Raw genomic sequence first — 26,382 nt, forward strand, 5'->3', positions numbered from 1 at the left:
CGTTTGGCATCGGGGTATCATGGGAAATAAAAATCAGATACACTAGGGTGCTGTGAATCAAAATAGTTTGGGAACCACTGTCCTACATTAAGGCTTAGGTCCTAAGCATTCAATATAGCAGAATATGTCAATCCATGAAATATTAGCGAGATCTGTTTATCGACACCGCTCACAAGCACACTTTTCTTAATGGGGTTTTTTATATTTAGTCTATAGCTTTTAATACATATTACTTATTAGGTGTAAAAAAAATGTCACCTTTATTTCAAACTAAAATACCAGATATTAAATATATGCATAAATATTAAAATAATTAGAAAATACATTAAAGTATTATATGAATATTAAAAGCAAAGAAGATTATTATACCAATACACATGATTCCTGTATAATGCACATAAAATGAAATCTTTGCGTGCAAAGCTGTGATAACATTTTAACATGAAAAGCATACTGTGCAAGTTCCAAATGAGTGGTTACTTCTCTAAGTTACAAAACAGAACCAAAAGTACATGGAAACAATATGTTTTACCATAAACACAGTGGATATATAGTATAATATAATACAACACCACACCATCACACAAGTACTTCCTGTTTTGTACTCATCTTTAACAAATAAAAACGACCTGTATACTGTGCAACATAGATAGCAAATAAGAACCACTTGGCCCATTTACTCAACCCTAGCACATGTACCTAAAGTCTCCTCTTACTGTATGTATAAAAATAAGTGATACTCTATTTCCTTCAGCACATAAAAGAAGAAAATAGGAGACTTTTTAGGTAAACTGTTGCCTGTTTTTTTGACTGGTCATTGTCAGCTTGTACTCAAGCTTTTTTTTGTTAAATAGACACAAATTTAACTGAAAACCCCTCTCATCAGTCCCTGCCCAGTGGAGCTTACAATCTATATTCCCTACCACAAGTACACACACATTCATTCTAGTTAGGAGCCAAATAACCTGCAAGTATATTTTTGTATTGTGGGAGGAAACCAGAATACCCGGAGGAAACCCACGCAAGTACGGGGAGAATATACAAGCTCTGCACAGTTAGGGCCATGGTGGGAAGCAAACCCATGACCTCAGCGCTGTGAGGCAGTAATGCTAACCATTACACCATCTGTACTGCCCCTATTTCTATTTAAAGAATATTTTATTACTGTATATGCATTAGCCAATGCAAAATTACCCCTCAAGACGTTTCTTAGAGAAGAAACATGTAAGGTTAAACAGAAGGGGACTCATTCAGTCAACCTGCAACAGAAAAAAAAACCTACTTCCTAAAAATGCATCCCTACTTCCGGGTCTGTGTCCCCTTGCTGGGCACGCTGCGCTCGCCCACTCTTCGGGCTCGGTGGCTCGCTACACTATCTAAAGTCAACTGCATGCCAACGTGGATAGTGGGGGTATGAACTATCCACATTGTCATGGAGTTTATTTTGTGGCGAGCGCGAGGGGACGCTGACCCGGAAGTAGCGCGTGGCCCTGCTGCCGCCGTGAAACTAAACAAGTATCGTAATAACATTATATTCTAATAAATAAACAGATTTTTTTTCTCTATCTGTATATACAGATGGGGCCAGCCCCATCATTGTCGCACAACATCCGCTATGATCTGGCGGGTGGTGCGCCAGTGCACGTTGTTGCGCAAGTGTCTCAGACACACGCACGACCACTGCAGCGATCGGTGCGCCAGGGACCGCCTGAATTAGACTGTACTTATAGTCAGTACTTACCTCTTACTGACCCAGGGCTGACGTTAAGTAGGGCCAGCGGTAGATCTGGACTGCGGCATGCCATATTCCATTTGGATAAATACTGGTGAAAGTTCCATTTGTTTGATTTCCACCCTCCCTCCTGATGAACATAGGAATTCTTAGTCCCTCTCATATGGTTAAAAATGTATCGCTCTCTCTCTCTATAGATGGTGTAATGGTTAGTATTACTGCCTTACAGTACTGAGCTCATGGATTCGATTCCCACCATGGCCCTAACTGTGGGTAGTTTGTATATTCTCCCCATGCTTACGTGGGTTTCCTCCGGGTACTCCGGTTTCCTTCGTCATATGATTATAACTATGAGACATTGGGTGAGATTCAATTACAAAAGAAAAACGCCGGGAATGAAAAATGTAAATTACTTGTAATTTATCCTGCTGTTTCTCTGATATTTTTTATGGGGAATATCCAATTAGGTGTCCCCCCTCCCAACCAAAAAAAAAAAACGGTCCAGAAGCAGGTAATTGCATACCCTCCAGTATCTCTGTGATAGACATTAAAATAAGTATTTTTCCACAGAAACTATTGCAGCTTTACAAAATATAGCTATTGAGCATTTAAGGATTCAGAATAGTCAAGGGCCGGACAGATAAACGTGAATATAGATTTAAGAAAAACAATGCACAGCTTTTTCCTAGAATTTTCCATAATGACAGGAAACATGACTGCATGAACAAGTTAGTTATCGACAAGACACATTTTCCTGTTCTCTCAGCAATGGACTTATTAATCTGTCACTAAATGACATGCAGATAACATATTCCTCTACATTATCAGTACTCGTCATTACTATCGCCTCACTTAAGTGCTTATAGATTTTAAAAGGAAATGAGTGGACAGAGGCTTATTGGAGCATATACACTTTTGACAAAGACAGTCAGTGTTTCTCTACTGCAGTTGCCCAAAATCTCATTATCTTTGACACAGTCATTGAGGGGTATTCAATGCCGCAGCGAGCGGCCGGCGAGGGGGTTAAACAGCGAGGATTGCTGAAAACCAGCGATCCTCGCTGTTTAACCCCCGCGCCGGCCGCTCGCTCTATTCAACGTACTGGGGAAAAACTCGCCGTCACAGGACGGCGAGAATTCCCCAAAACAGCGAGACCCGCGGCTACTGCAGAAAACTCACAGTTTTTAGCCGCGAGTCTCACTGCTTCTGGAGCCGCATCCGCCAATTCCCCCTCGCTCAAAAAACGGAGCGAGGGGGAATTGGCGGATGCGGAGGCTGTGTTGAATGCTGTCAGTGTGAGTGGTGACAGCAAACCTGCTCGCTGTCACCACTCGCAAACAGCATTGAATACCTGCCATAGTTTTTGGTGGCAAAAAGTGGTCTCTAGTGAAAGGAGTGTAGATTTGGGTATTTGCGTTTGTATGGTTTAAATAATAGCACAAATTCTATACCTCACAGTGTTAGTAGGATTACATGCATCACCACACACACACACACACACACACACACACACACACACACACACGTAAAACCCGCCACTGTGCTCAGTCTTCGTGAAGCCAGATGCAGTCCGTGAGACTGCACTGGCTTTACGGTGACGCTGATTTTATGTAGACCGAGACCTATCGTCAATGAAAACTTAATGGGTAACGTCACCTAATAGCATGTTCTCTCTTTAGATAGGATTTTTATGGTAGGATCCCAATATCATAACTTTTTAAAGAGGAGACTACCACACTATAATTATTGTCTTTTCTTTTTTAGATTCCATTTTTTCTGGCTAGGATAAATCAGTCAGTAAAGCCACAAAAAGAAAACAATTTGATGGCAGGTAAAAACCACTTGGCCCATTTATTCTGCAACTGTATACACACATACACACACTAGGGTTCATTTTTGTCAATTAACCTACCAGTATATTGTTGGATTGCAGGAGGAAAACTGAGTACCCGGAGGAAACCCACGCAAGAACAGGAAAAATATTCAAACTCCACACATTGGCCCGGATTCAATGCGGCCGGCGAGGGGGTTAAACAGTGGGGTTAACAGCGATCCTCAGCATTTAACCTCCGCGCTGGCTGCTCACCCTATTCTATATTCCAGGGGAAATCTGGCTGGCACAGGACGGCGAGGATTCCCTCAAACATCAAGGCTTGTGGCTAATGCAGGGAGCAGGCTGCATTTAGCCACGAGTCTCGCTGTTTCAGTGGCTGCATACGCCTATTCCCCCTCGCTCCAAAAACGGAGCAGGGGGATCGGCATATGCAGGGGGGGCACTGCTCATTGTAACAGCTCACCCCCTGCATTTTATACACCCCATTCAGTGCTGTAGTGGAAACAAGCCAATCAGCTCCCAACTGCCATGTTACAGGCTGGGTTTGAAAAATGTCAGTTAAAGATTACAAGCCACCCTTTTTGTTCTTAAGGTTTGTTATTCATATGACTAGTTTTAATGGCTTTCTGACCAAATTTAAGTTAGGTATGTTGGATAATAATTTTATTCATACTTACTAATGAAGAAACGGAGGGACAAGGCCTGGCATTTTTAGCAGATATTTAGCGGATCATCTCTCACAGAGATGTTGGCACTCAAGGGGTTAAGGCTGGACTTTCCTTAAAAGACCTGTACGGAACAATCGTCACTTATCCAGCCAAGACCATCCACAACAATCGAACATGGAAAGATTCCTTACACATTCTATGGACTCGTAATATATTCTGACTGTAACTGGTGCACCAAGACTGAACGCTTTATTCCTGTACCTCACACTGGGAATGATATAGCTTTACCAGAGGCAATAACAATAAAGCAGAGATATAGTATGGAGTTTTACTGATGAATAATATGTTCATATCTTTATCTATATTTATATTTCATTAATGCTAGGGTAAAAGGCAGCACCAGAGTGGATCATAATTTGTTTTCTGTGATTTGCTCATAGTCCATAAGGAAACACAGTATAAATATAAATCTAGCATAAGCACCTAGCATTACCCCTAACTGTTTAAAATATTTTAAGGAAGTTATAATACCTCTTACTGGAATATCCCAAGCTAAACTAATCAAACCCCTGTCACAAGATTGCACATGCTCACTGCGTAATCCTTAACCATATTGTCTGGTTTTCTCTATCACGTCAGCTATGAACATAAATTTAGGCCAGGGTTGCCGACTTTGTTATTCTCCTCTCCGGGAGAAGCCCGGAGAGGAGAGTTTCAGCAGCCGCTCAGGCGGCGGGCTTAAGCGTGACATCACTAAGCCCCGCCCCCATGATGCTAAACCAGTAAATTTACGGATCTCCGTGGAGGGGGCGTGGCTAAAATGACGCGATTGTGTCATTTTAGCTCCGCCCCCTCCTCTGAGACCCGAGGATTGCAGCATTTTAATGCCGCGATCCAAGGGACAGCGGGGGTGCACCCTGAATCCGGGAGGGTTGCCCACCCTTCCGGGGGCCGGGAGAGGGGACCCGATTTTCGGGAGACTCCCGGAAATTCCGGGAGGGTCGGCAACCCTGGTTTAGGCAAATAGCTGTTCATAAATTGCAGAGAAGGAATGCAGCAACATTTTAATTAAGAAGAATGCTTTTTAAGCAAAATATTGCTGTTTGCAAAGACGGCTATTCTATTTTAAGGACTGTTGGATTGATTCAGGTAATGGATCTCTGGAGCCCGGATCAGGGTCGCACAAACTGCACATGGTCTGTTATGTACAGCTGCGTCCTCATACAATCTTGGTCAGGCATGGGCAACCTGTGGCTCTCCAGCTGTTGTGAAACTATGCATCCCAGCATGCATTGCCACCATTTTATCATTTCCTAATAGCAAAATTGTGTCAAGGCATGCCGGGACTTGTAGTTTCACAGCAGTTGGTTTCCTATGCCTGATCATGACAACCATGACTTATCGGAGCACTAGGTCATGTGTCCAATATCTAGAATGCAATAGAACAGGGATCCTCAAACTATTTTGCTCTGGGACCCCATCAGACAATAAAAAACACCAGCAAGTTACTGCAGAAGGTCATCATGTCATATGTGTAGTCAGCACATACATGGCAGCATTGTGAAGGCACAAAGTGATGGGAGGAGTCTAAAATAACAGACAATTCAGCAGACTTTTCAGACTCCTTGCATCACTGACAGATTAGAAAAATCATCAGCAACATGGAGTTGCGACCCCGTGCTGAGCAGGTCGGGACCCACTGGGGTCAGGACCCACAGTTTGAGAACCGCTGCAATAGTGGAAAGATACACAGAATCTGATTGGTTGCTATGGACAACATGACCTCTTTTCATTTTTAGAAGCTTTAGTAAATTTACCTCTAACTGTATGCGACTGAGCCTAAATCTCTACCTAAAGGTCTACGATGCAGCGGCTGTTATCCATGCCATGTTCCATTGTGCTTCATATACACAGTCGCACACAGATATGAAATGAATTAGCGCAGTCTTAGTTTTGCTGAATCGCTTTGCGAATAAGATGCACATTGGAGAGAAAGGGCCACACCATTCACTTGCAGCAGGCATCTCGCACAGCATGGCATATTATGATGCATCTGTAAGCACAAGTTACATTTCTCTGGTACCCGGTGTACACCAACAATCGTACTATAGCCTTGGGCAAAACCATACATTGGTTCCTAACTCAATTTATTAGGCTTAGGATGTCAGCATTTACCCAACAGCTTGTGATGTTCTACTAAAATGACAGTGGTGACAGCATTAGCAGCATCTAGAAAAGCAAAAGGATGTGTTTATAGGTTAATGCCATTATATAGTTGCAATTCATTTAGGTGACAAATATCCTTGTACAGTATGGTGCTCATACTCATAATTTCTGATACACAGTAGCAGAATTAATAGAGGTGTGCCATCAAGGGGGGACTGCAGGAATTACAATCCCAAGCCTGACAAAGAGTGGGCCCTCACAGGCTTGGAGGTTTGAAAGCAGCAGAATCAGTTTACGCAATACATGGATGCAATGCATGTCATCAGCTGGAAGAGACCGGGTCAGATTAACAACGAACATCCCAAATCCAAAATCATTCACTGCAGCTGAGCCTAAACTCACAGCACTCCCTGGCCCACCAGCGTCCAGAAGCCCCGCCTAATAGGGGTCCATCCAATGCTTCACCCGGGCCTACACAAAGATCCGCAAACATGCTTTACCAAAGCTCCACTCACATGCTATGCCAAGAATCCACTCACTTATCTCTGAGGCTCTGCCCCAAGCCACATCAATGCCCCACCCACATGTCACCAGAGGCTCCACTGCCATGCCCTGAAGAATATCAGATACCATGATGCCAGGGGTTGCAGCCTGCATATATATAGGGATGACACCCAGTGAGTCCTTAGGGGAGAATACATCATAATGACTTCCTGACATCAGAACATTGCATCCCTAAAGACAAGCATAAGGAGCTGCACTGCTCCGAACATCCTGAGCCCAACCCCAGAGATCGGAGGAAATAAGATAAGACAGAAATCTGACAAAAAATGACTAAGACGGGTATTATGGTCCAGGTACAGTAAAGCAAGTGATAAAAGTAGGTCAGTTTGCAAACTCAGAAATCTGGGTGTAACATTAGGACAGGTAAGCAATTCAGAGTATAACATCAATTTATTCCAGCTGACATTTTGTCGGCATTCTTTTGGTCCATGAGAACATGTTACACTGGGCTGCAATGGTAATATGCACATCAGTAAGGGGTCAGGATGCCGGACCCATTGCTTAACACCATTAATTAATAGCGGATGCACAAATAAAATCACTGAGCTCTCCCTGTAAGAGCAATCCTATGCAATAGAAAGACATTAGACTTTAGGGCCCGGGAGTCCTTCTGCGCATGGATCTATAGACACAAGCACCATGGGGGATGCCGGGCGGGATCCGTTTGGATACCTTTCAGTGGGAAAACATGAAAGAAACCCATAGGCTTCCAAGCCTTGGGAATATATTACATTCCGGAGCTCGATGCATAAGTGGTATCCCACCCGGATAGACATTACATTTATGCTGATGCTTATGTCAACCTTAGCCATGTGGACATATTACATGTGTCGACCTAAGCCATGTCGACCTTATATGTGTCGACCAAACGACTGTATACCCTCTTTCATGGGCAACCTGTCAGGCTGCCCTCAGACTGGGCAGGAGGTAATTAGGATATGCCACGATTGAGGCTGTAGAGCAGAGGCTAGGTTTAAAGTGCAATTAATGCTGTGTTGTGCAAGTGATCTCTTTCGCTTGAGGTACTAAAGTGTCTTTTTACAACTTTGGGAGGTGGCAATGTATAGTACTGTGTACATTGGTGTGGATGTGTCCCGGCAGTGATATATTTGTGACAGCCTGATAAGGCAATTTCTAGAACAATGTGGTGCAGGCTGCATGGCTCGGTTTGCTTACGCCAAATAGACGAGGGGCTGGTGAATAAGATAGGGAGAAGGAGTTAGTGCTTGGCAAGAGAGGAGCATGACGAGCGCAGATGCTAGCAAAGCAGGTGAGCCAGCATGTGTGCACAGCTCCCGGGACCCATAAGAGAGCACCGTAGCAGGAAAGAGTGTGCCAGTAGAGAAAGGCCCATGAGAAGAAGTGAGCCATCTTGAATCTCATAGATGCCGTGTGGGCCCCTCATGCCAAACTCCACCACCCACTGGACCCTGCCTTAGCTCTTACTGCCACAAATTCTAATGGCAGCCATGGCTGGATACCTGGAAAGGTGCAGGGGTTTGCAAGGCCCTGCCTGTTTTCTACATACCAAGCCCCACATATACTAATGGCAGACATTGCTGGATGAGAGTGAAGATGGCAATACCAAGTGTTCAAGCCCCCTGACACCTGCTACTCTGTTGTCCATTCGCTGCTCTAAAAAGTGTCCTGGGACAGGACATGCTCACATTAGGCACCAGCTCTTATGTTTTGGGGTCCCTCTGGAGCAGCATTTCCAGGCCGCTATTCGAATCTTGATATGGGGGCTCCGCAATGCACTCTTCGCCCCTGATTACGCAGCACACATTATACATTATTTTATTGGCTGCTGTAAGAACAGTTTCTTATCAGTTTAGGCAGCATTACTCACTTTTCCAAGAGACTTTTGTTTTTTAGAGTTTTCACTGTATAAATAGATTGGAAGCAAGAACCATATGAAGGGCACTTACCCGATATCCTTTGCATCTTCATCCGTCTTGCCTGAATGCGCCCCTTAGCCAGTCTTTGTTTGGCTATGATACAGCGGATATGGTCTGAGAAGATGAATGTAGCTTGCAGGATAGGGTAAGGCTTTGAGTGGGGAGTTGATGCTGGTTTGTGGATTGTTATATTCAGGGCTCTGCTGTCATCTTCTACACCAGTTACTTGCATATCCTACAGTAGGAATAACACGGCTTTACTATAAATAAATATGCATATCAAAGCATACATTTATTAATTGTAGTACTAGTGTATTTGCTCCAGGTTGAGGTTGTAAATAATACATAGTAGATGGATACTAGTTATGACTATTATAGTTCTTGGTGGATATGTATTTGCAGTATAATGTACATTTTAAACACTTTTATTTTTTTCAGTGTACAGTTATGGAGCTTGGGCCTAATTCAGACCTGATCGCAGGGCAAATTTGATCTCAAAATGGATAAAACCATGCTGCACTGCAGGTGGGGCAAATGTACCATGTCTTTCCCGTTTTAAAGTCAGTTTAATCTGGTGTTTCCTGGATATTGGTGGGAATTTACCCGAATGTTGGTAGCTTACCAGGGTGCTGTAGGTGGCTTGAGGGTCTGCTGGCAGACTTCCCAGGTGGGCTGCGTTGTGGACTGCACAGTTCCAGTGGGATCCAAACCTGTTCCAGATCATCAACTAGTTTCACCTTGCGGCTTCTTCAGGATGCTAAATGGGTCTGGTACCTCGATATATAGATGGAAAATGATGGCAAAAAAATATATTGTCCATTTAAAGGGACAATATATATGACTTTTAAATGGACAATATATTTTTTTTGCCATCATTTTCCATCTATATATCAAGGTACCAGACCCATTCAGCATCCTGAAGAAGCCGCAAGGTGAAACTAGTTGATGATCTGGAACAGGTTTGGATCCCACTGGAACTGTGCAGTCCACAACGCAGCCCACCTGGGAAGTCTGCCAGCAGACCCTCAAGCTACCTACAGCACCCTGGTAAGCTACCAACATTCGGGTAAATTCCCACCAATATCCAGGAAATACCAGATTAAACTGACTTTAAAACGGGAAAGGCAATCCCCAAAAAGACGATCACCCATCACCTATAAAGGAGGAGCAACATTCGACTGCTTAACATAATACATGTTTTCTGTTTGTTTGTCTTGTTTTGTCTAACCCACCCCAGTGTGTATACCAGTATTAGTATATTGTTCTAATTAAGCATACCCTACTAATCCATATTGAAAATGCCCCCCCACTATAGATTCTTAAATTATACAATTTTTATCAAATAAAGCAGATTTCTTTTGAATAATCAAGCAGTACATTGTATTTATTGGCACTTGTGTAGTTTTGCGCAGAGTACACCCCATCGATTAGACACATAACTACTCCTAAGGTATTTGTAGTATACCTGTACTCAGCAGCAACTACGCACATTGGGTTCTAGCGCATACCTCTACCCCCTCACCCCTTTTAAATGTACCATGTGCAGAGAGCATTAGATTTGGGTGGGGTTTGTTCAAAATGAAATCAAAATTTTAATGTAAAAATAAAATGGCCAGTATTTACCCAGCACAGAAAGAAAATAACCCACCCAAATCTAACTCTCCCTGCACATGTGCCCCACTTGCAGTGCACATGGTTTTGTCCATATTGAGAACAAATTGGTCTAACCCTGCAATGAGGTCTGAATTAGGCCCTTAGTCAGTAACTCTATGTGGCATGGAGGTCTTCAGTTCAGATGAAAAGTAGCATCACGAAAGCCCCATACACACACACACACACACACACACACACACACACACTAGACGAGAAAGTAAAAGATGCTTAGAATGGCTCTTCTGAGCTATATATCTTACTTTCTAGTCTAGTGTGCACATTTAACATCATTAAGGGTATGAGCTCCCATGCATCAGTAAGGACTACCTCCCTCATCAGTTCAGTTCAGCCGAGAGAGGACCTCATTAATGAGGGTCATGCTGCGACATCGCCCCTCCCCCCCCCCCAAGACTCAACAACTGCAGGTATGGTGATGTCACTGAACGATATTGTTCCGTGTGTATGCACTATATGGCTTTCCTGGAGTTCAGTGGAAATCGATATCGTTCAGTGTGCATGGGGCTTTAGGTGTGTGCCAATACCTTTATTAGATAAAATACAATTTACCTATATAAGTTACTAACCAGCTATGTTTCCCTCCCTTAAATACTTTGCAGTTAACAATGAAGAACCTGTCCCAGATGTTACAATTACTGTATTTATTTTGCTCAATTTCACTATATGAAGCCCAATAAAACACATCTATTTAAAACTGTTTTTTTTTTATATTAAAATCCATTTCCTTACAGAAAAAAAATACAAAAACAAGTAATAAAATGTCTCCAAGTGAAATGATCACATTGTTTTGGCTCACTGCATAACTGAGCACTAATGCAGATATGGTGGCCCAGTTACTCCCTGTGGTAATAATGAAAATATAAGTGTATTTCCAGCAAATTACTGACCTGTAGTAAGCCAGCAAATTTCACAACTCCCCAGCCGAGTCTTTTACTGTCCGGTTCCACCAGGCTCATCTGATAGATATCCACGGCCAGAAATCTTTGCACCTGGTCACCTTCCTTGGTTATTACTGTGCATGCAATTAAATCACTGTTATCTGACAAAGAAAGGAAAATCATGTTGAGCACATCTGTATGGATTACAACATAACCAGTATATTTATGGACAGAATATATCAATGTTATTATGATTTTTCCTTTCAAAAGTTACCTAAGTAAAAATAGTTTCCAGCAAAGCTTTTTATGTAAGCAAACAGGGGTAACATATCTATGATGAAGGAATCAGGCAGGCAAAGGTACGCTTTGTTTTACCTTACCATGGTTATTTACTCAGATCCCTTTATTTATTTATTTGGGGGGGGGGGGGGCTTGCGGCTATTCCAAGACAGTGGACAAATGGGATAATGGGGTACTGCTTGAAACCTAAAGGTTGCAAAAGAAAGTTCATTTCTAAATAAACTTTGTTCAGACTAATAAACATACTAAAACACACAATAGTGATACATGTTACACAGAAAGACCGAATGCCACTCATTAAATACGGTTCAGCCATAAATTAACAAATTAAACGGATTTGTATTTGGTCCACTGACAAGAGGGAGTCCAGCCTGATGGAACAACCAGTCCTCACCGTCCCACATCAGATGACAGATGTCACTGCTGCTAACGCTGAGAGACCGGAGTCAGCTTGTCCATCTGCGTCCATCTTTGTGAGGTCTCAAGCCGCTCAAACTTCCGTATGTCTGCAGCACATGGGACGGTGAGGACTGGTTGTTCCATCAGGCTGGACTCCCTCTTGTCAGTGGACCTGTCTTTTTTAATGTGTGTTCGTGGATTTTAATAAAACCTTTTATTCTGCTACCATCATGTGTCTAAAGAAACTGCTACGTGTGATTGAACAATAAAGTAAGTTATCATACTTTGCTACCGTTTGAGGATTGCCACCCTACTCGGGTGAGAAAGCTAAAGTAGGTGTTGGTCCCTGAAAAACATTTTCATCTGGCTGATTCCAGTAAGGGTTTAAAGAAACAGCTATGTGTACTTGAGAGAGAATTACAAGAATTCTTACAATAAGAAAGTGTGGTTCTATGAGTTCACTAATCACACCACCTGTTCTCCGGGGACACAAGCAAGCTTCAAGATCTGCGCTGTTTATTCCCACGATCTTTGTTTTTGTAATTGTCTTTCTATCCAGAGGTTTGATGGTCTCTGGGGGATATACTAGCTGCAATACTCTCAACTAGGGCTTGTTCTTTATCAAACGTCTTTTTGTGCAGGAATTAGTGCATGCTCCTAAGGGTTATCATTTACTTTAATTCTCTTTATAGCTAATGCTGTAAAATGAAACATTCCAACACATTTCCCAACACTGCAGAAACAAAGCAACTATTTGTCAGCGAGCATGAACACACAGTACTAGCAGGTACTTATATGTTACTTGGGCGCCCACTAAGCTATTTGCTTCGTTTTCCGCGTCTGCTCACCATGCTTCGGGCTCGGTGGCTCTCTGCGCTCACCACACTATATAAAATCAACTCCATGCCGACATGGATGGTGGGGGTATGAGCGTACTAACTATAGTGGGCGCCCAAACTAACATATAAGTACCTACTAGCATTATTGCAACATTGCCAAAAAATAAGATGTGTTGACATACTGTAAGTGTCAACATGTTTATAATGTCAGCATGCTATCATGTGGACAATGATGAAATGGCAACATCATCGAATGTCAACATAATCGTCCGTGGTGGCTCAGCAGTGACTTACCCACCCCGATGGTTGCAATGTTTCCCAAGACTATGTGACCGTTCTTGCAGAGTCATCTGATTTAGTACTATTCCTGTGAGTACACTGGTACTATCCCTAACTCCAACCACTAACCCTACCAAGCCCTAATGTCAACATTGTGAATTTATCGACATTATGAGTATACCAACATGTTGACGCTCATCATTACGGTCAACACTGTGGTGTAGATATTATGAATGTCCAATAACAGAATCACAAGGTTGTTGAAAGATATTTGGTAAATGCAACCAATCTTGATTTTTGCACAAGTTTTTCATGTGCCAAAAAGGGGTGTGACCGCACTGCTTCAGGCTGCTGCCGTATATATATGGCTTGAGCAGATAAGTTATAACTGCAATTTTCAAAGCTAGCAATTATGAGGCATACTGCTGACCTACTATAAAATAAATCAATCAAAAAAAACTAAATCAAAAGGGAATCGTTACCTCAATTTATTATGTATGCTACAACATTATTGTTTTCAAAATAAGCAAATGTCATTATCCTGCCAACATATACAAAGTAATATCAACAGGTTCGTAATGTGAAAAATCCAAATTATGGCATTCACAGTAGGTTGACAAGCAAAATGTAGACAATTACATATGTCAACATGGTTAAAATGTCAACATTTGACATGCTGACATTAGATATCTCCAAAGTTGTTCTTGTTTTTTCGTTGTTGCCTATTTTAGCTTAACCCTAAAGCCCCGTACACACGGGGGAGATATATTGCTCAGCCATATATTGCTAGCAATATATGGCTGAGCAATATATTGCTCAGTTTCTCCTTTTCATCAGCGACCAGAGATGGTCGCTGATGAAAGGGAACCTCTGCCGGGGGAGCAGAAGAGGTAATCAGCTGGTCCTGCGACCAGCGATCATAAGGGGGCTAAAAACGGGAGCGCGCACCCGGCGATTTATCGCTGGTGTGCACTCCAATCACTGGCAATATGGTCGCCAGCAACCATATTTCCAGCAATTTCAGCCCCTATCGCCCCCGTGTGTACACAGCTTTACAATAACACTGTCTGGAAACATTCTATTCTGAACATGTCGACCGTTTGTTTGTCATACTTAAATTGGGCCAATTTCACCAGTTTCCGATGGATTGAGCCAAGAAATCGGCCCAAAGCGAATGCGTTTAATGTACCGATGCCCGGTCCCATGCACATCAAACCTGAGCTGGAGGTCGGACCTGCATATAGCCTGACCTCTGATCTCAGACCCTCCTCCCGGCAGCGGGGAACAAGGGGCACATGCGATACATCACATGTGAAAGGACTGCATGCAATGTATCACATGCAATCCTGCTGCCTGGGAAGATCCCAGGCGGCTCGCGAGGGATCAGATGGCCATACACTGCTGCGAGAGATCGCATTAGTTGCATGGGTCTTCAAACTGTGGCCCTCCAAATGTTGTGAAACTACAAATCCCAGCATGCCTTGCCACAGTTTTAACACTCCCTTATAGCAAAACTGTGTCAAGGCATGCTGGGATTTGTAGTTTCACAACATCTGGAGGGCCGCAGTTTGAAAACCCATGCATTAGTGTATGACCACCTTCTGCCAAGAAACAGAATGTACAGATGTAGCCGGCAACATCTTTGCAGAGGCTGGCGATTCTATTGCCAGCCCCCACCAGCGGTCGGCTACGCCAGGGGCGCACGCGCATGAGATGCTTGTGCACCCCGTGGCAACGGAGCCTGCTGGGGGTCCCCCACGCCTCCCCCCCCCCCGAACTGGGCAGCGTCTCACTAAAGCGGAAACCGGCAGGGAGATGCTGCCCAGCCGCCGTGATACTGGGACACGCGTGGGCGTGAGATGCACGCGCGTCCCTATCGCCGGCGCTTGCCAGTGAAAGCGATCTGGCAGGCGCCCGGCGCTACATCTGTAATATTCAAAAGGAGCCTAACTTGTAGTTCAGTGAATTACAAATATGACACCTGAGGTTCCACTTCCTCCCAACACCAGAATATATTTTGTTCTTCAATTGAAAAAGAATAAAAAGGAGAAAATAGTAAACCGAATTAATTTAGGTTAGTTTAACTCAGGACACCTAACACCAGAGGCCAGGAAATAAAGGATTAGTAACATGCAATCACATCTAGCTAATAAATACTCTCCGAGCGGTGTCGGATGTATTATAGGAGTACGCGTTTCACAACCCATCTAATTGCTTTGGAGTCTTGCAGAAATCAATAATGTTAATTAAAAGGTTTTGCGTAAACCACCAATTGTAGCTTGCAGTTTGTTCAGCAGGACATGCCTAAGTGCTATAGAGCAACCCTTCCTCTAGGAGAAATAAAGCACTTCATTTGTGGCTGGCACAAGCTGCTTACAAGCATGCCATTATACATCAAGCATATTTATTTGAAACAAACTCAATCTGCACTATGTGACACGTGCAATATAACGCCATATAAAGTCTCAAATACAAGCGAGCCATCTGTACACTAGCACTTTACAATAAAAAATTCAGACAATGTTTAAAATTCCCCTGGCCGGTATTTAGGACATGCTACACTGCTGCAGGAATGCACGGAACAGATCTATTTACTGCCCCCAGCAAATATTGCCCAAACAGTGCATTGAAGCAGCTGCCAGAGAGAAGAACTGTGTGAAGTCTTTGCTGCGGGCCCCCTCCTCTGATGGCACCAGGTTTCCGAGGACACCTCCATTGTGCATGCGCAAATCACTTGGAATTAGCCACGATGGATATTTTCCAAGTGATCTGTGTCTTCTCTGCAGTGCAGAGAAGGTGCGGGACTCCGTGGGTAAGCACATCATATGGGTGTAAGGTGTGGGTGCACGGCCAGCATGAGCTGCTAGCCATGACCTGAGCAGGGGGGTCTCTCAACTGCCTCAAGCACTGCGGGACACTGTCTGCCATGTGTGGGATGCAGGACAGTCCTAGAAAAATGGGACTGTCCTGAGAAAATCGGGACAGTTGGGAGGTAAGGTAGAAGTCTCAGCATTAGTAGAATAAAAATTAAAAAAAACTATCGCTATATGCACAGTAATGACTGCCATACCTCCCAATAGTATGGCTGTCCCAATTGGGGCTCACCGCACCTGTCCAAATCGGTGGCTAGGCCTCTGCAAAAAGGGATGTGACTTAAAAGGGATGATGCAATGGTTAACCACACCTCCAGCTTGCCGTCACTGTGTGGGGCCTGTCCAGCGCTATGGTAGTTGCTGGTTTTGTCCAGGGCCTGATTAACCAACAGGCTGATTAGTCCTGGGGAGGGGGGGGGGGTACAGCACAGATGGGAGGGCTTCCTGCTTCTGCTGGAGTTGGTGGTCGAGTAAGGTCTCATGAGATCTATTGGGGATAGAGCTCTACATAAATAAAATGATTATTACTACACAGTGTTACAAGGCGGCACTATCTTGGAATGCATACAACTGCTGACAACTCTTCCAACAAAGTATTTCTGAACCTGAGTTGCACAATGCAGATGTTCATGGAGTGAAGTGATTTTTTTGCTACTGGGATAAAATCCATAAAAATTTGTATGGCGCCTACAGAGCCGGATTAAGGCTGTGACACAGACAGCTGGAGATTGAGAGCTTGTTCCACTGTGCTGTCCTCCTACCGCCTCTGCTTCCAAACACCAACAGGGATCTCTCCTAATTCTTACCTGCAGCCTAGAAGCCCTGCCATAGGCTGCTGCTTCATACACTATTGGGCAATTGAGCAGTCACTCACTTAATCCTGTACTGTTATGGTACTTTGTCAGTGCATTGGGGATCTGGGAGAGCAGCACCACAGATTGAATCAATAAGAGATCTGATCTGTGGCAGTGGGCCCTTTTAGAAAGAGGGCCTGGGTGTACTTGCCCCAAGAGGTCCCCTCCTTAATCTGGCTGCGGGCTGCATGCGGGTGTTTATGTACAGAGGCACAGCTGAAATTGGAGACACATAGAATAAAACATGTGCTGAGAATTCCTGGCAGGAGTTGGCAATTCAGACATACATAAATGCTCTGTCTTATGTGTGCTGTTTTGGGGGCGTCTCACTGAAAATGTTTTATATAGAGATGTGAGTATGGTATATATTCAATTGATGCTGGATCCATTCTGAAATTATTTTGCTGGAATTAATCGGACATCCATTACTCAATGCAGTGGAAAAATCCGGATGGCCAAATCCATGATGCTTACCCAGCCGGCGCAGGGACCAGTTGAGCACGGCGACGGGAGCCGAGACAGAGCCGGGTGAGCTGCCCTCACCCGACCAGGCGGCGGGATAGGTGATGCGGCGGGTGGGTACGGGCGGCGGTTGACAGGAGGACGGCGCCATGTAAACTGCTGCGGTATCTTTTTATGTAGGATTGAGATTGCCAGAAACATGGGAAAAACCTTTCGATTTTGGCTGTGTTTCCGACAAAAGCAGGTGGATTAGCGGCAATTCCGTCAATCCACCTGGTTTTCGGCAGTTTCGACATGCATTGAATTTACCCCTATGTCTGCTAAAGTGGTCACCGCATCATAATTCAGAATTTAACCCTTAAACTAAACAGCTTCCACAGCTGCTCTGGACACGGAGCAATTATTCAATGTACTGTAATGAACTCTCTCCTCTGTATCCAGTATTGAGCTTTCTGTCCATGTAACATGGGTAGTGATAATCTATAGTTGGAAGTTGGGTAAATTAATTTCCCACCTTGTCGTGCTTACTACAGATACTCTATGGCACTCCTTGTGGTCTAATGCAAAGGGGTATATTGACTAAAGTGTGAGTTTACAAAAGTGGTGTTTGTGCCATAGCAACCAATCAGATTCTACTTATCATTTACCATAGAACCAATTAGAATACAAAAGCCAGAATCTGATTGGTTGTTATGGAAAACATCTCCTCTTCTGTAAACCTGCACTTCAGTAAATATACCAGCCTGTTTTTTTTTTTTACCTTAGACCACGTTTCTAGTCCTTTGTGCTAAATATTTAATTCTAGGTACCTGTTTTTATTTCAAGATACATAAGCCAATATATTGGGAAATACAACTTTATTATGATCATAACCAAAGGTCATCTCATTGTTGGTAGTGTGGTGGATAGGACAACTAAGAGTGAAGCATGCAGAAGTTCCTATGCACGGAAATGCCTGAGGAGCTTGCTAAATATAAGCACACATTTACTAGGCACTGCAGAGGATGAGATACCTTTCAATGAACCTTGCAATTACAACTCTTCAGCAGGGTCCCATATGGCTGTGCTTATAGATCGCATGGAGTGTTCTTCTCGGAAGAATCTTTACCATGTGCAAGAATCATTCACTCCCAGATCAATAGCTGTTTGACAAATATAACAATAGGTTCTTCTGAAAGAGAATAACTCCCGCTATCCACGTGATGAAATCATTAATAACAGGAAAAGCACAATGGAAGCCGCTACTTAAAATAAGTAGCAGTAACTATAGTTTCATCTCCAATGTGTGTTCAGCACCGGAACTTAAGAATGACAACTACGGTCTCATTATGTCATCGTTATTGTTTACGATAGAACAGTCGCCATGGGGAACGACTAATTATTTGAACTGACAACCTAATATCTTCTTACAATCAGCATGGGGGTTGGGCTAGCATTAAGTTGCCAGTCTACCTAAACAGTGGAAAAAGGAGATTTTTTTTATTTGTGAGATTACCTACTAATAATTATGAAAGCTAAAACATTATATCCAGACGGCAGAGCACTAGGTAATAGCTAAAGCAATGACAAAAGGTTTGGAGAATTTAGGTAATGTCATAGATACAGGTGTACAAATAAGCCATTCCATTTCTGGAGCAGAGTGGTCTGTTAATACTTCATCCAGAAGTTAGTACAAAAATTTGGGATAGAGGCATTAAGCAGTTATGAGTGGAGAAGTGTGCATTGGCAACCAATCAGCTCCTCTGAATCATTTTATAGTAAGCAAATTATAAATGTTTGTACTGATTGGTTGCCATTGCTACCAACTTCTGCCCCGATACATTTCTCCCCTGGTGCCCTGCTCCACTCTTATAACTGGTTCATAGATTTACCCCATAGTGTTAAGGGGTGTACACATGGCAGGTAAAGCAATTTTGACTAAGGATATTTTGGCTAAGCCCAGGGACAATTTTCACAAGACCGATTTGGCCATAGGCCTAATACACTGTGCGGGTTATTGTGATTCACTGGGAAAGGCACAATCACTCTCTAATGGACAAAACCATGTGCACTGCAGGTGGGGCAGATGTAACTTGAGAATTAGATTTGGGTGGGGTTTTACTTCAAAGTGAGATCTATATTGCAGTGTAAAAATAAAGCAGTCAGTATTTACCCTGCACAGAAGAAAAATAACTCACCCTAATTATCTCTGCACATGTTACATCTGCCCCACCTGCAGTGCACATGGTTTTGTCCATTTGAAAAGGAATATGCCTCTGCGTGTGAACCAAAATAAGGGCCTGTGTGTGCAGTCTAGTCAAAACTGTCTTTCCTACACAGTCTATTTGGCCAGGGATAGCGACACCGCATATCGCTATCGCCCACAGTGTACACATGGTGCGATCCTGGCTAAGCTTGCTAAGCAATTTCAACTATCTATTCAAAACTGCCTACCTAGCACATTGCACGGCTTTATATATAGTTCTTGGTATTTCTGTTAAGATGATGAAAAAGTACATGGAATACAATAGTGAAATGTTTTGATCAAAAAACAAAAGCTTGCTGGCAAGTGGAATGGCTGCTTAACAAACGGATGCTAGTAAGTGTGTGTGTTTGTGGGAACTGATTGCAAATTTTTCTTATTAGATTTTATTTATAAAGGCGCCACGTGTTTTGCAGGACATACATTAGAACAGTACAGGGAGATAGAACTTAACAATACAGTAGCTAAGTAACAAAAATCAAGTACAGGTAACAAAGAGTACCACAATTCAATACACACTACAGCTTATATCTGTGGTTCCCAAACATTTCTGAATCAAGGCACCCCTAACCAAAAGTTCCGTATTCAGAAAAAGTATTACATTTAGTATATTGTGTTTATATGTTATACTTATGGACAGTTTTTGGGGAAGGACAGGATTCCCTTTTAATTGTCCACATATGTTACAACTGATGGCCACCAGCACTGATTTTGCCTGTTACAAGGACCATAAACAATAAGAACTTGTACTGGTCCACCAACCCAAAGCACCCATGCAAGAATCTTGAGGCACCCCAGGATGCTTAGGCACACAGTTTGGGAACCACTAAATTAGATTTAAGCAGCAGGATAGTGCTTAAAGTGAAATGTGAGAAGAGGGTCCTGCTCTGAGGAGATAATCTAGGGAGGAGGGACAACAGACAGATCATATGAGGTGCAAGCAAATGGGAGGTGGCCTTAAGGTAGTATATAAGCAAAGCAGAGATGGTCAAGCCAAGAGGCATGGGGTGGGAGGAAGTAATATTCAGATTTGTGAGTTCCAATGCTTTTAGAGAGACAACTTTCTCCAAAGGTTCATTTTATGGTGCATTCAAGTGCCCTAGTTCATTCTCTGAAACATAAGGTAGTAGTGCCTGTGACGAAACGAGATGGACCTGGACTGAGGGGTAGATTTATTATAGCGGCGCTAAGAGCGCCGCTATAACACTCCCTGCTTCCCCTTATTAGCGAGGCGAAGCAGGAGGGGACACTGACAAGATCTACTTAGATCTTGCCGCCGAAGCGGGGGAGCGCTAACTATCCCCTCCGGCGATGTCCCCTCCAGCTGACAGCGCGTCTGCTTCTCCCCCGGCTGGCTCACTGTGCATGCGCAGGATCTCGATACTCACGCGAGATCCCAGCGCAGCTCAGAGCCAGCAGCAGGGACAGCACTGTCCCTGCTGTAGGCAATGGGGCATCGCCATCTGCAGCTGTCGAAGTCGATAGCTTCAGGCGGCGGAACGGTCAGCGATGCTGACCGTTCGTAAATTAGGCAGGCACGCAGCACGAAATATCGTAGCTGCGCTATGCCTCCTGCCCTGCACCGCCGCGCGAAAGACACCCGCTCGGCAGGGTGTCATAGATCAGGGGAAGCGCTATCCCCTGCAATAACGCACGGGGATAGCGCAGATTCCCCTGATCGCCCTTTCATAAATCTACCCCTGAGAACCTTCATATTTACCTCTCGTTTCTCACAGTGCAATGTACTTTTTAATCCTTGGCCCAGTTTATACACAAGAGCAGCTGTGTGTTTTGTGTATTGTTATGTACTGTTATCATGTCTATCTTGCAGGATTGCATGTATTGGAAAGAAACAGGTTATTGCCATAGTGTGTGACAAACAGCAGAGCCAGGTAGCTGGGCTAGCTAATGTATCACATATGGCAGTCCATTGTGTGAGGTGTGATAGGGGTTGCTGGTAATGTAGCAGAACAATGCCTGAGTGACTGGTAAATTAGTTGCCAGACAAAGGGATATATCTAGGTCAGCAGGTAACCTGGGAGATAACAGGTCAGACCTCCCAGGGGATGTACAATGGGTCTCTGTTGCACTATACTGGCTGACCTAGCACTGGGATATCAGACCCTACCCCCTGAGTAGACTCTGTGGCACCAGAGGGGATCTGCCAGCCAGGTATATAAGTAGAACGGTTTCTTAATGGAAAGATTCTATCCTGGGGGATCCTGTAAATCAGACATAAGAGGAAACCCTACCAGGACACAGGACTGGCTAGCTAACGGTAGTGGTAAGGCTGCAGGTTACTGAGATTGCTATTTGAGGCTGCTGACTGGCAGGATGCTGCTGGAGGATCTATGCTATCAATTACCCTGTACCAATGAATGGGCAGCCTGTGATTGGCTGCTGAGCGCTCTCTCAGCCAATTGCTGACTGGCTGAGAGAGCGCTCAGCCAATCACAGGCTGCCCATTCATTGTATGGGCTTTTTTTTTTTCCTTCCGTACTGACAGTGACAGCTCCCGGCTCCCCCTGCCCGGCTCAGCTGTAAGTAATTGCCGCCTCTGTGTCCCCCGCAGCGTCCGTCCCCCCACCTGCATTGACGGCTACCTGGGGGAGCGGCGGGTGAGTGGCTGTGTGTTTACGCCACTGGCTGCCATACACATTATACAACATACAATATCTTCACTTCATATTACGCCACACTATTGTGCCTCCACTTCAAATTATTGTGCCTCCGTTTCATACATACAATAGTAAGTAAAATTATAATGCCCTCCAGTTCATTTTAAACAATACAATGAGAAGGTCCAGAGACATAAATAGATATATTGTATGCCACAAAGAAAAGTTTGTACAGGTGTCCTGCTTCAGCTTTGTTGATAAACCAATGTGCTATAGTGAAACTGCGATGTGAATGCAGCTCGGCATGCCTTCACCTCTTCTCATTGTTGCCTGGTCTAGCACAAGTGACTGGGAGGCATGCGCACGCACATGGCTGCTCCCATTAACATCTATGGCATATGTGCCCCTACCATTCAGTACTGTCCTTGCTGTGATGCATACACATTACAGCAAGGATGTAAGGGGACACATCTGAGATGGCCCCTATGTACCACCCAATGGTGAAAAGTGTATATAAAAGATAATTTGACAGGAAAGGTGGGCCCCTCTCAGGTCTGGGCCCTCAGCAGCTGAACCCCTGGCAGTACTGGTAGCGAAGCCTTTGCTTAGTGTAATACAGGGGCACTATATAAAGGGTGATAATAGTCACAATAGCTATTGCTTTGTGTATTAGTACATACAAGTGTGTTATTTGACAGGTATGCGCTAACAATGTTTGACATCTATAATGCCTATATGCAGACACTATACCTGAATGGATATCTTTTATGTCTAATGATATCACTGCTGTTAGGTGCCTATTTTTGGTCACAATTACAAATAACCATTATGAAATCTGTAAATCAGTTAACAAATAGTATAAAGCAGATAACATTGTGTAACCAATGTTATGCAATAAAGCCAAGTACTGTACTATATCTTCCCATGAATGAATTTGTAAATAATAGAGCTTATGCTTTCACCTACAAAGCTGCAGCAGCTAGCATGAGTCAAGTCCTGATGGATAAACTGGTAATACATGGGAAAAGTAATTATTAACTCTCCTTCATGCCAATATTTACATTTTGTGGGGGACTCCATTCAATGCAATCTGTGCAGTGTGCCTCCAGAGCTGTTCGGCAAAGGAACGCCACAAGCAGTATTTCCTTTGCATGCATTCAATAGAGGTGCACAGGAAAGGGAGGGGAAATTACCTACAGTAATAAGTGGTAGTGTGTGCAGCCAAACACTGTGGTGATGTCTAGCATAACACTAACCATAAATGAATTGCCTAGTATGCCTCTTTAGGCATTATGAATAAATACATCCTAAATTAGCAATTCTATGCCACGGGGCATATGTAATAGCGTTCGAGATCACCAGAGGCACAGTATGCAGGCAAAACACAGATTTTTTTTAAAAAAAGCAGCAATCAATTGAAAACCGTGCCTTGTAGACAATTGCCGCTTTAAAAAACTGAGTTCGGCCAGCATCCCCCACCTCTGGCAAACTTCATTACATATGCCCCCACATATGCAGATAATTGTACTGAGGAAAAAAACATACTTTAATGACCAAGTAGAAGTGAAAAATTTAAATATTCAAATGAAAAAAGCAACTGCAATTATATAAAGGAAAACATCTTTACTACCCCTTTCACATTAAACCTGGGTCACCCATTAAACAGAGTGCGACCCAGGTTCAACCCTTTCTTTAAACTGGGTTGAACTGCTGTTTGTTCGACCCAGCATATAAGCTTTGGTACTTTCACACCACACATCGACCCATTTCCATACATCGCCAACCCGGTGCAGACTAGATGGGCCAAGTGGGTCTTATCTGCCGTCAAATTCTATGTTTCTATGTAACCCGGGTACGAGGCGCGATGTAAAAGGGGTACATGTAGCCACATGAACAATGCAGGCATAGGAAAAGGGCCTGATTCAGGGGTGTATGCAGATGAATGCACAGATCTGGTTGTCAGGAGGAAGATATGCTTGTTGCTCAGCAACCGTCTTGTACACAGAGACGCCCACTGCTGTCATCTTACATACATAATCGTGTCTCACTATAGGACCTCTGACCAGCCCCATGCAGTCTCAGACTGAACATCTCTTCTACGCCGCTGCGGCCTCTCCAGCTGCAAATGAAGGAAAATGGTGCCAACATGCCTGTGTTTTCTAGCTCTCCACCCTTTACCTCCTCCAAACACTGATTACTTGTCACTCTCTCTGCAAATAAATCCTCTGTGTGTGTGTGCTACCACTAACCAGGCTCAGCGTGGCTGTGGCACATGCGCAAATATCAGAATCTATGTTGTCTATATGTAATACTGCAAGGTTATTAATCTAGAGTCCTAAAAGTGACCCATAAACATGTACATATAGTATGTTGTGTATTCAGGGTGAACAATGCATACACATTGACCTATACCATGCAGGATCAATGGGGCCGGCTTTTCATAAACCAGCTCCCCTCTGGCAGGGGATGTTGGCATCATGCCGACTTGATAGTCGGCATAATGACTGGTGAGGTCCTGAAATCAACTCACTGGCCGGGCTGCAATCAAGAAGAAATGATACAACATAACCTAAAGTATATGGACAAGCACTGGAGCAGAGTTCTGCTGTATATAACATTAAGGATATTACTGACCAGGACATTTTATGTTACTTCTCTGTGAACACTTAACACTATGTAAATATCCTTTGCTGACAATGAAATGATAAAGGAAGTGATATTATAACTGATACATTTCAGCTAATGGGAATGAGAAGCAGGATTGAACTGTTCATCTACATAAGCATGTCATTTACTGTATAAGTACTTAGGACAAGCAGTACGGCAAATACTAGTTCAACATATCATAATGAAGCAGTCCTCAAACTATTTTGCTCTGGGACCCCGTCAAGACAATCAAAATTATTACGGGACCCCAGCAAGTTACCACAGAATGGTCACACACATGTGTGGTCAGCAGACAGCACATACATGACAGTATGGTGCAGGCACCCAATGATGGGAGGAGTCTGAAGTAACAGACAATTCAACTGATTTTTCAAACTACTTGGATGAGAGATTAGAGAAGTCATTAGCCTAATGGTCAACAATATGGAGTCGCGACCCCATGCAGAGATGGTCTCGACCCACTTTGGGGTCAGGACCCACAGTTTGAGAACCACTGTCATAATCCATTACATCCCTGCAGCTGTGATACACTGGTGTCATGCACTGCCACATTTCTACAGTAGATAATAAAAAAAAAAATACTTTAATCAACGTTATTAAAACTGATACAAAAAAATTAAATTGTATCAGTTGTAACACTGCCAATGGTTTTAGCATTTGATTTCTATTATTCTTTTATTGTTATTATTTGTATACTTTTAATGTCTAGTTTACACCTGTCCTAAAGCTCAGTAAACACGGAGAGATTTGGTCGCTGAGCGATTTTGACTTAATATCGCTCAGCGACCAAATTGCTGAGTGGCCCGTTTTCATTGCTGATGGTCAGAGGAGCATGATCCTCTGACCATCGACCAGTACTGGGCTGGTCGTTGCCCAGTACACACAGGGATATGGTCACCCAGCAATACAGGCTTAAATTGCCCTTTGTGTATGGGGCTTAAAAGACAAAGAAAAAAATATCAACTCAATAAGGTCATGGACAGTGTAATGGTGGTTAGCATTGGTTCAATTCCCACCATGCCGCTGTGTGGAATGTGTATATTCTTCCCGTGCTTTTTTTTTTTTTTTTAAATTGAGTGATTTTTATTAAATTTTCTGATACACAAATTAACATAGCAAACATAAACAAATTTATCGACTAAAATTTTAAAAAGATGAAGCCAAAAAAAATAAAAAAATAAAAAATAAATACATAAATTAATAAATAAACAAATAAATTCATTAAATTATAATTTTTTATACACTTCCCGTGCTTAAGTGGGTTTTCTTACACAATCCAAAAATATACTGGTAGGTTAATTGGCTCCCAACAAAATTAGGTGCGTGTTACAAGTGGTAGGGAATATAGACTGTAAGCTCCACTGGGGAAGGAACGGACGTGAATGTTCAAATATTCTCTGTAAAGTGCTACAGAATATGCGTACGCTATATAAATAAC

At 43.3% G+C, this 26,382-nt stretch overlaps 1 protein-coding gene across 1 annotated transcript in view; it reads right to left on the minus strand.

Annotated features, from left to right (window-relative positions):
• CLEC16A (C-type lectin domain containing 16A) overlaps positions 1 to 26,382 on the minus strand; it is a 311,322-nt gene that overhangs the window by 82,215 nt on the left and 202,725 nt on the right. Inside the window, exons 20-21 of the mRNA XM_083153350.1 lie at positions 11,421 to 11,572; positions 8,893 to 9,097 (exon numbers count right to left, since the gene is read on the minus strand). Coding sequence (XP_083009476.1) covers positions 8,893 to 9,097; positions 11,421 to 11,572 — 357 coding nt within the window. The remainder of the gene's footprint in view (positions 1 to 8,892; positions 9,098 to 11,420; positions 11,573 to 26,382) is intronic.

The sequence above is a fragment of the Crinia signifera genome, chromosome 7, assembly GCF_055691185.1.
Source record: "Crinia signifera chromosome 7, ASM5569118v1, whole genome shotgun sequence".
NCBI lineage: Eukaryota > Metazoa > Chordata > Amphibia > Anura > Myobatrachidae > Crinia > Crinia signifera.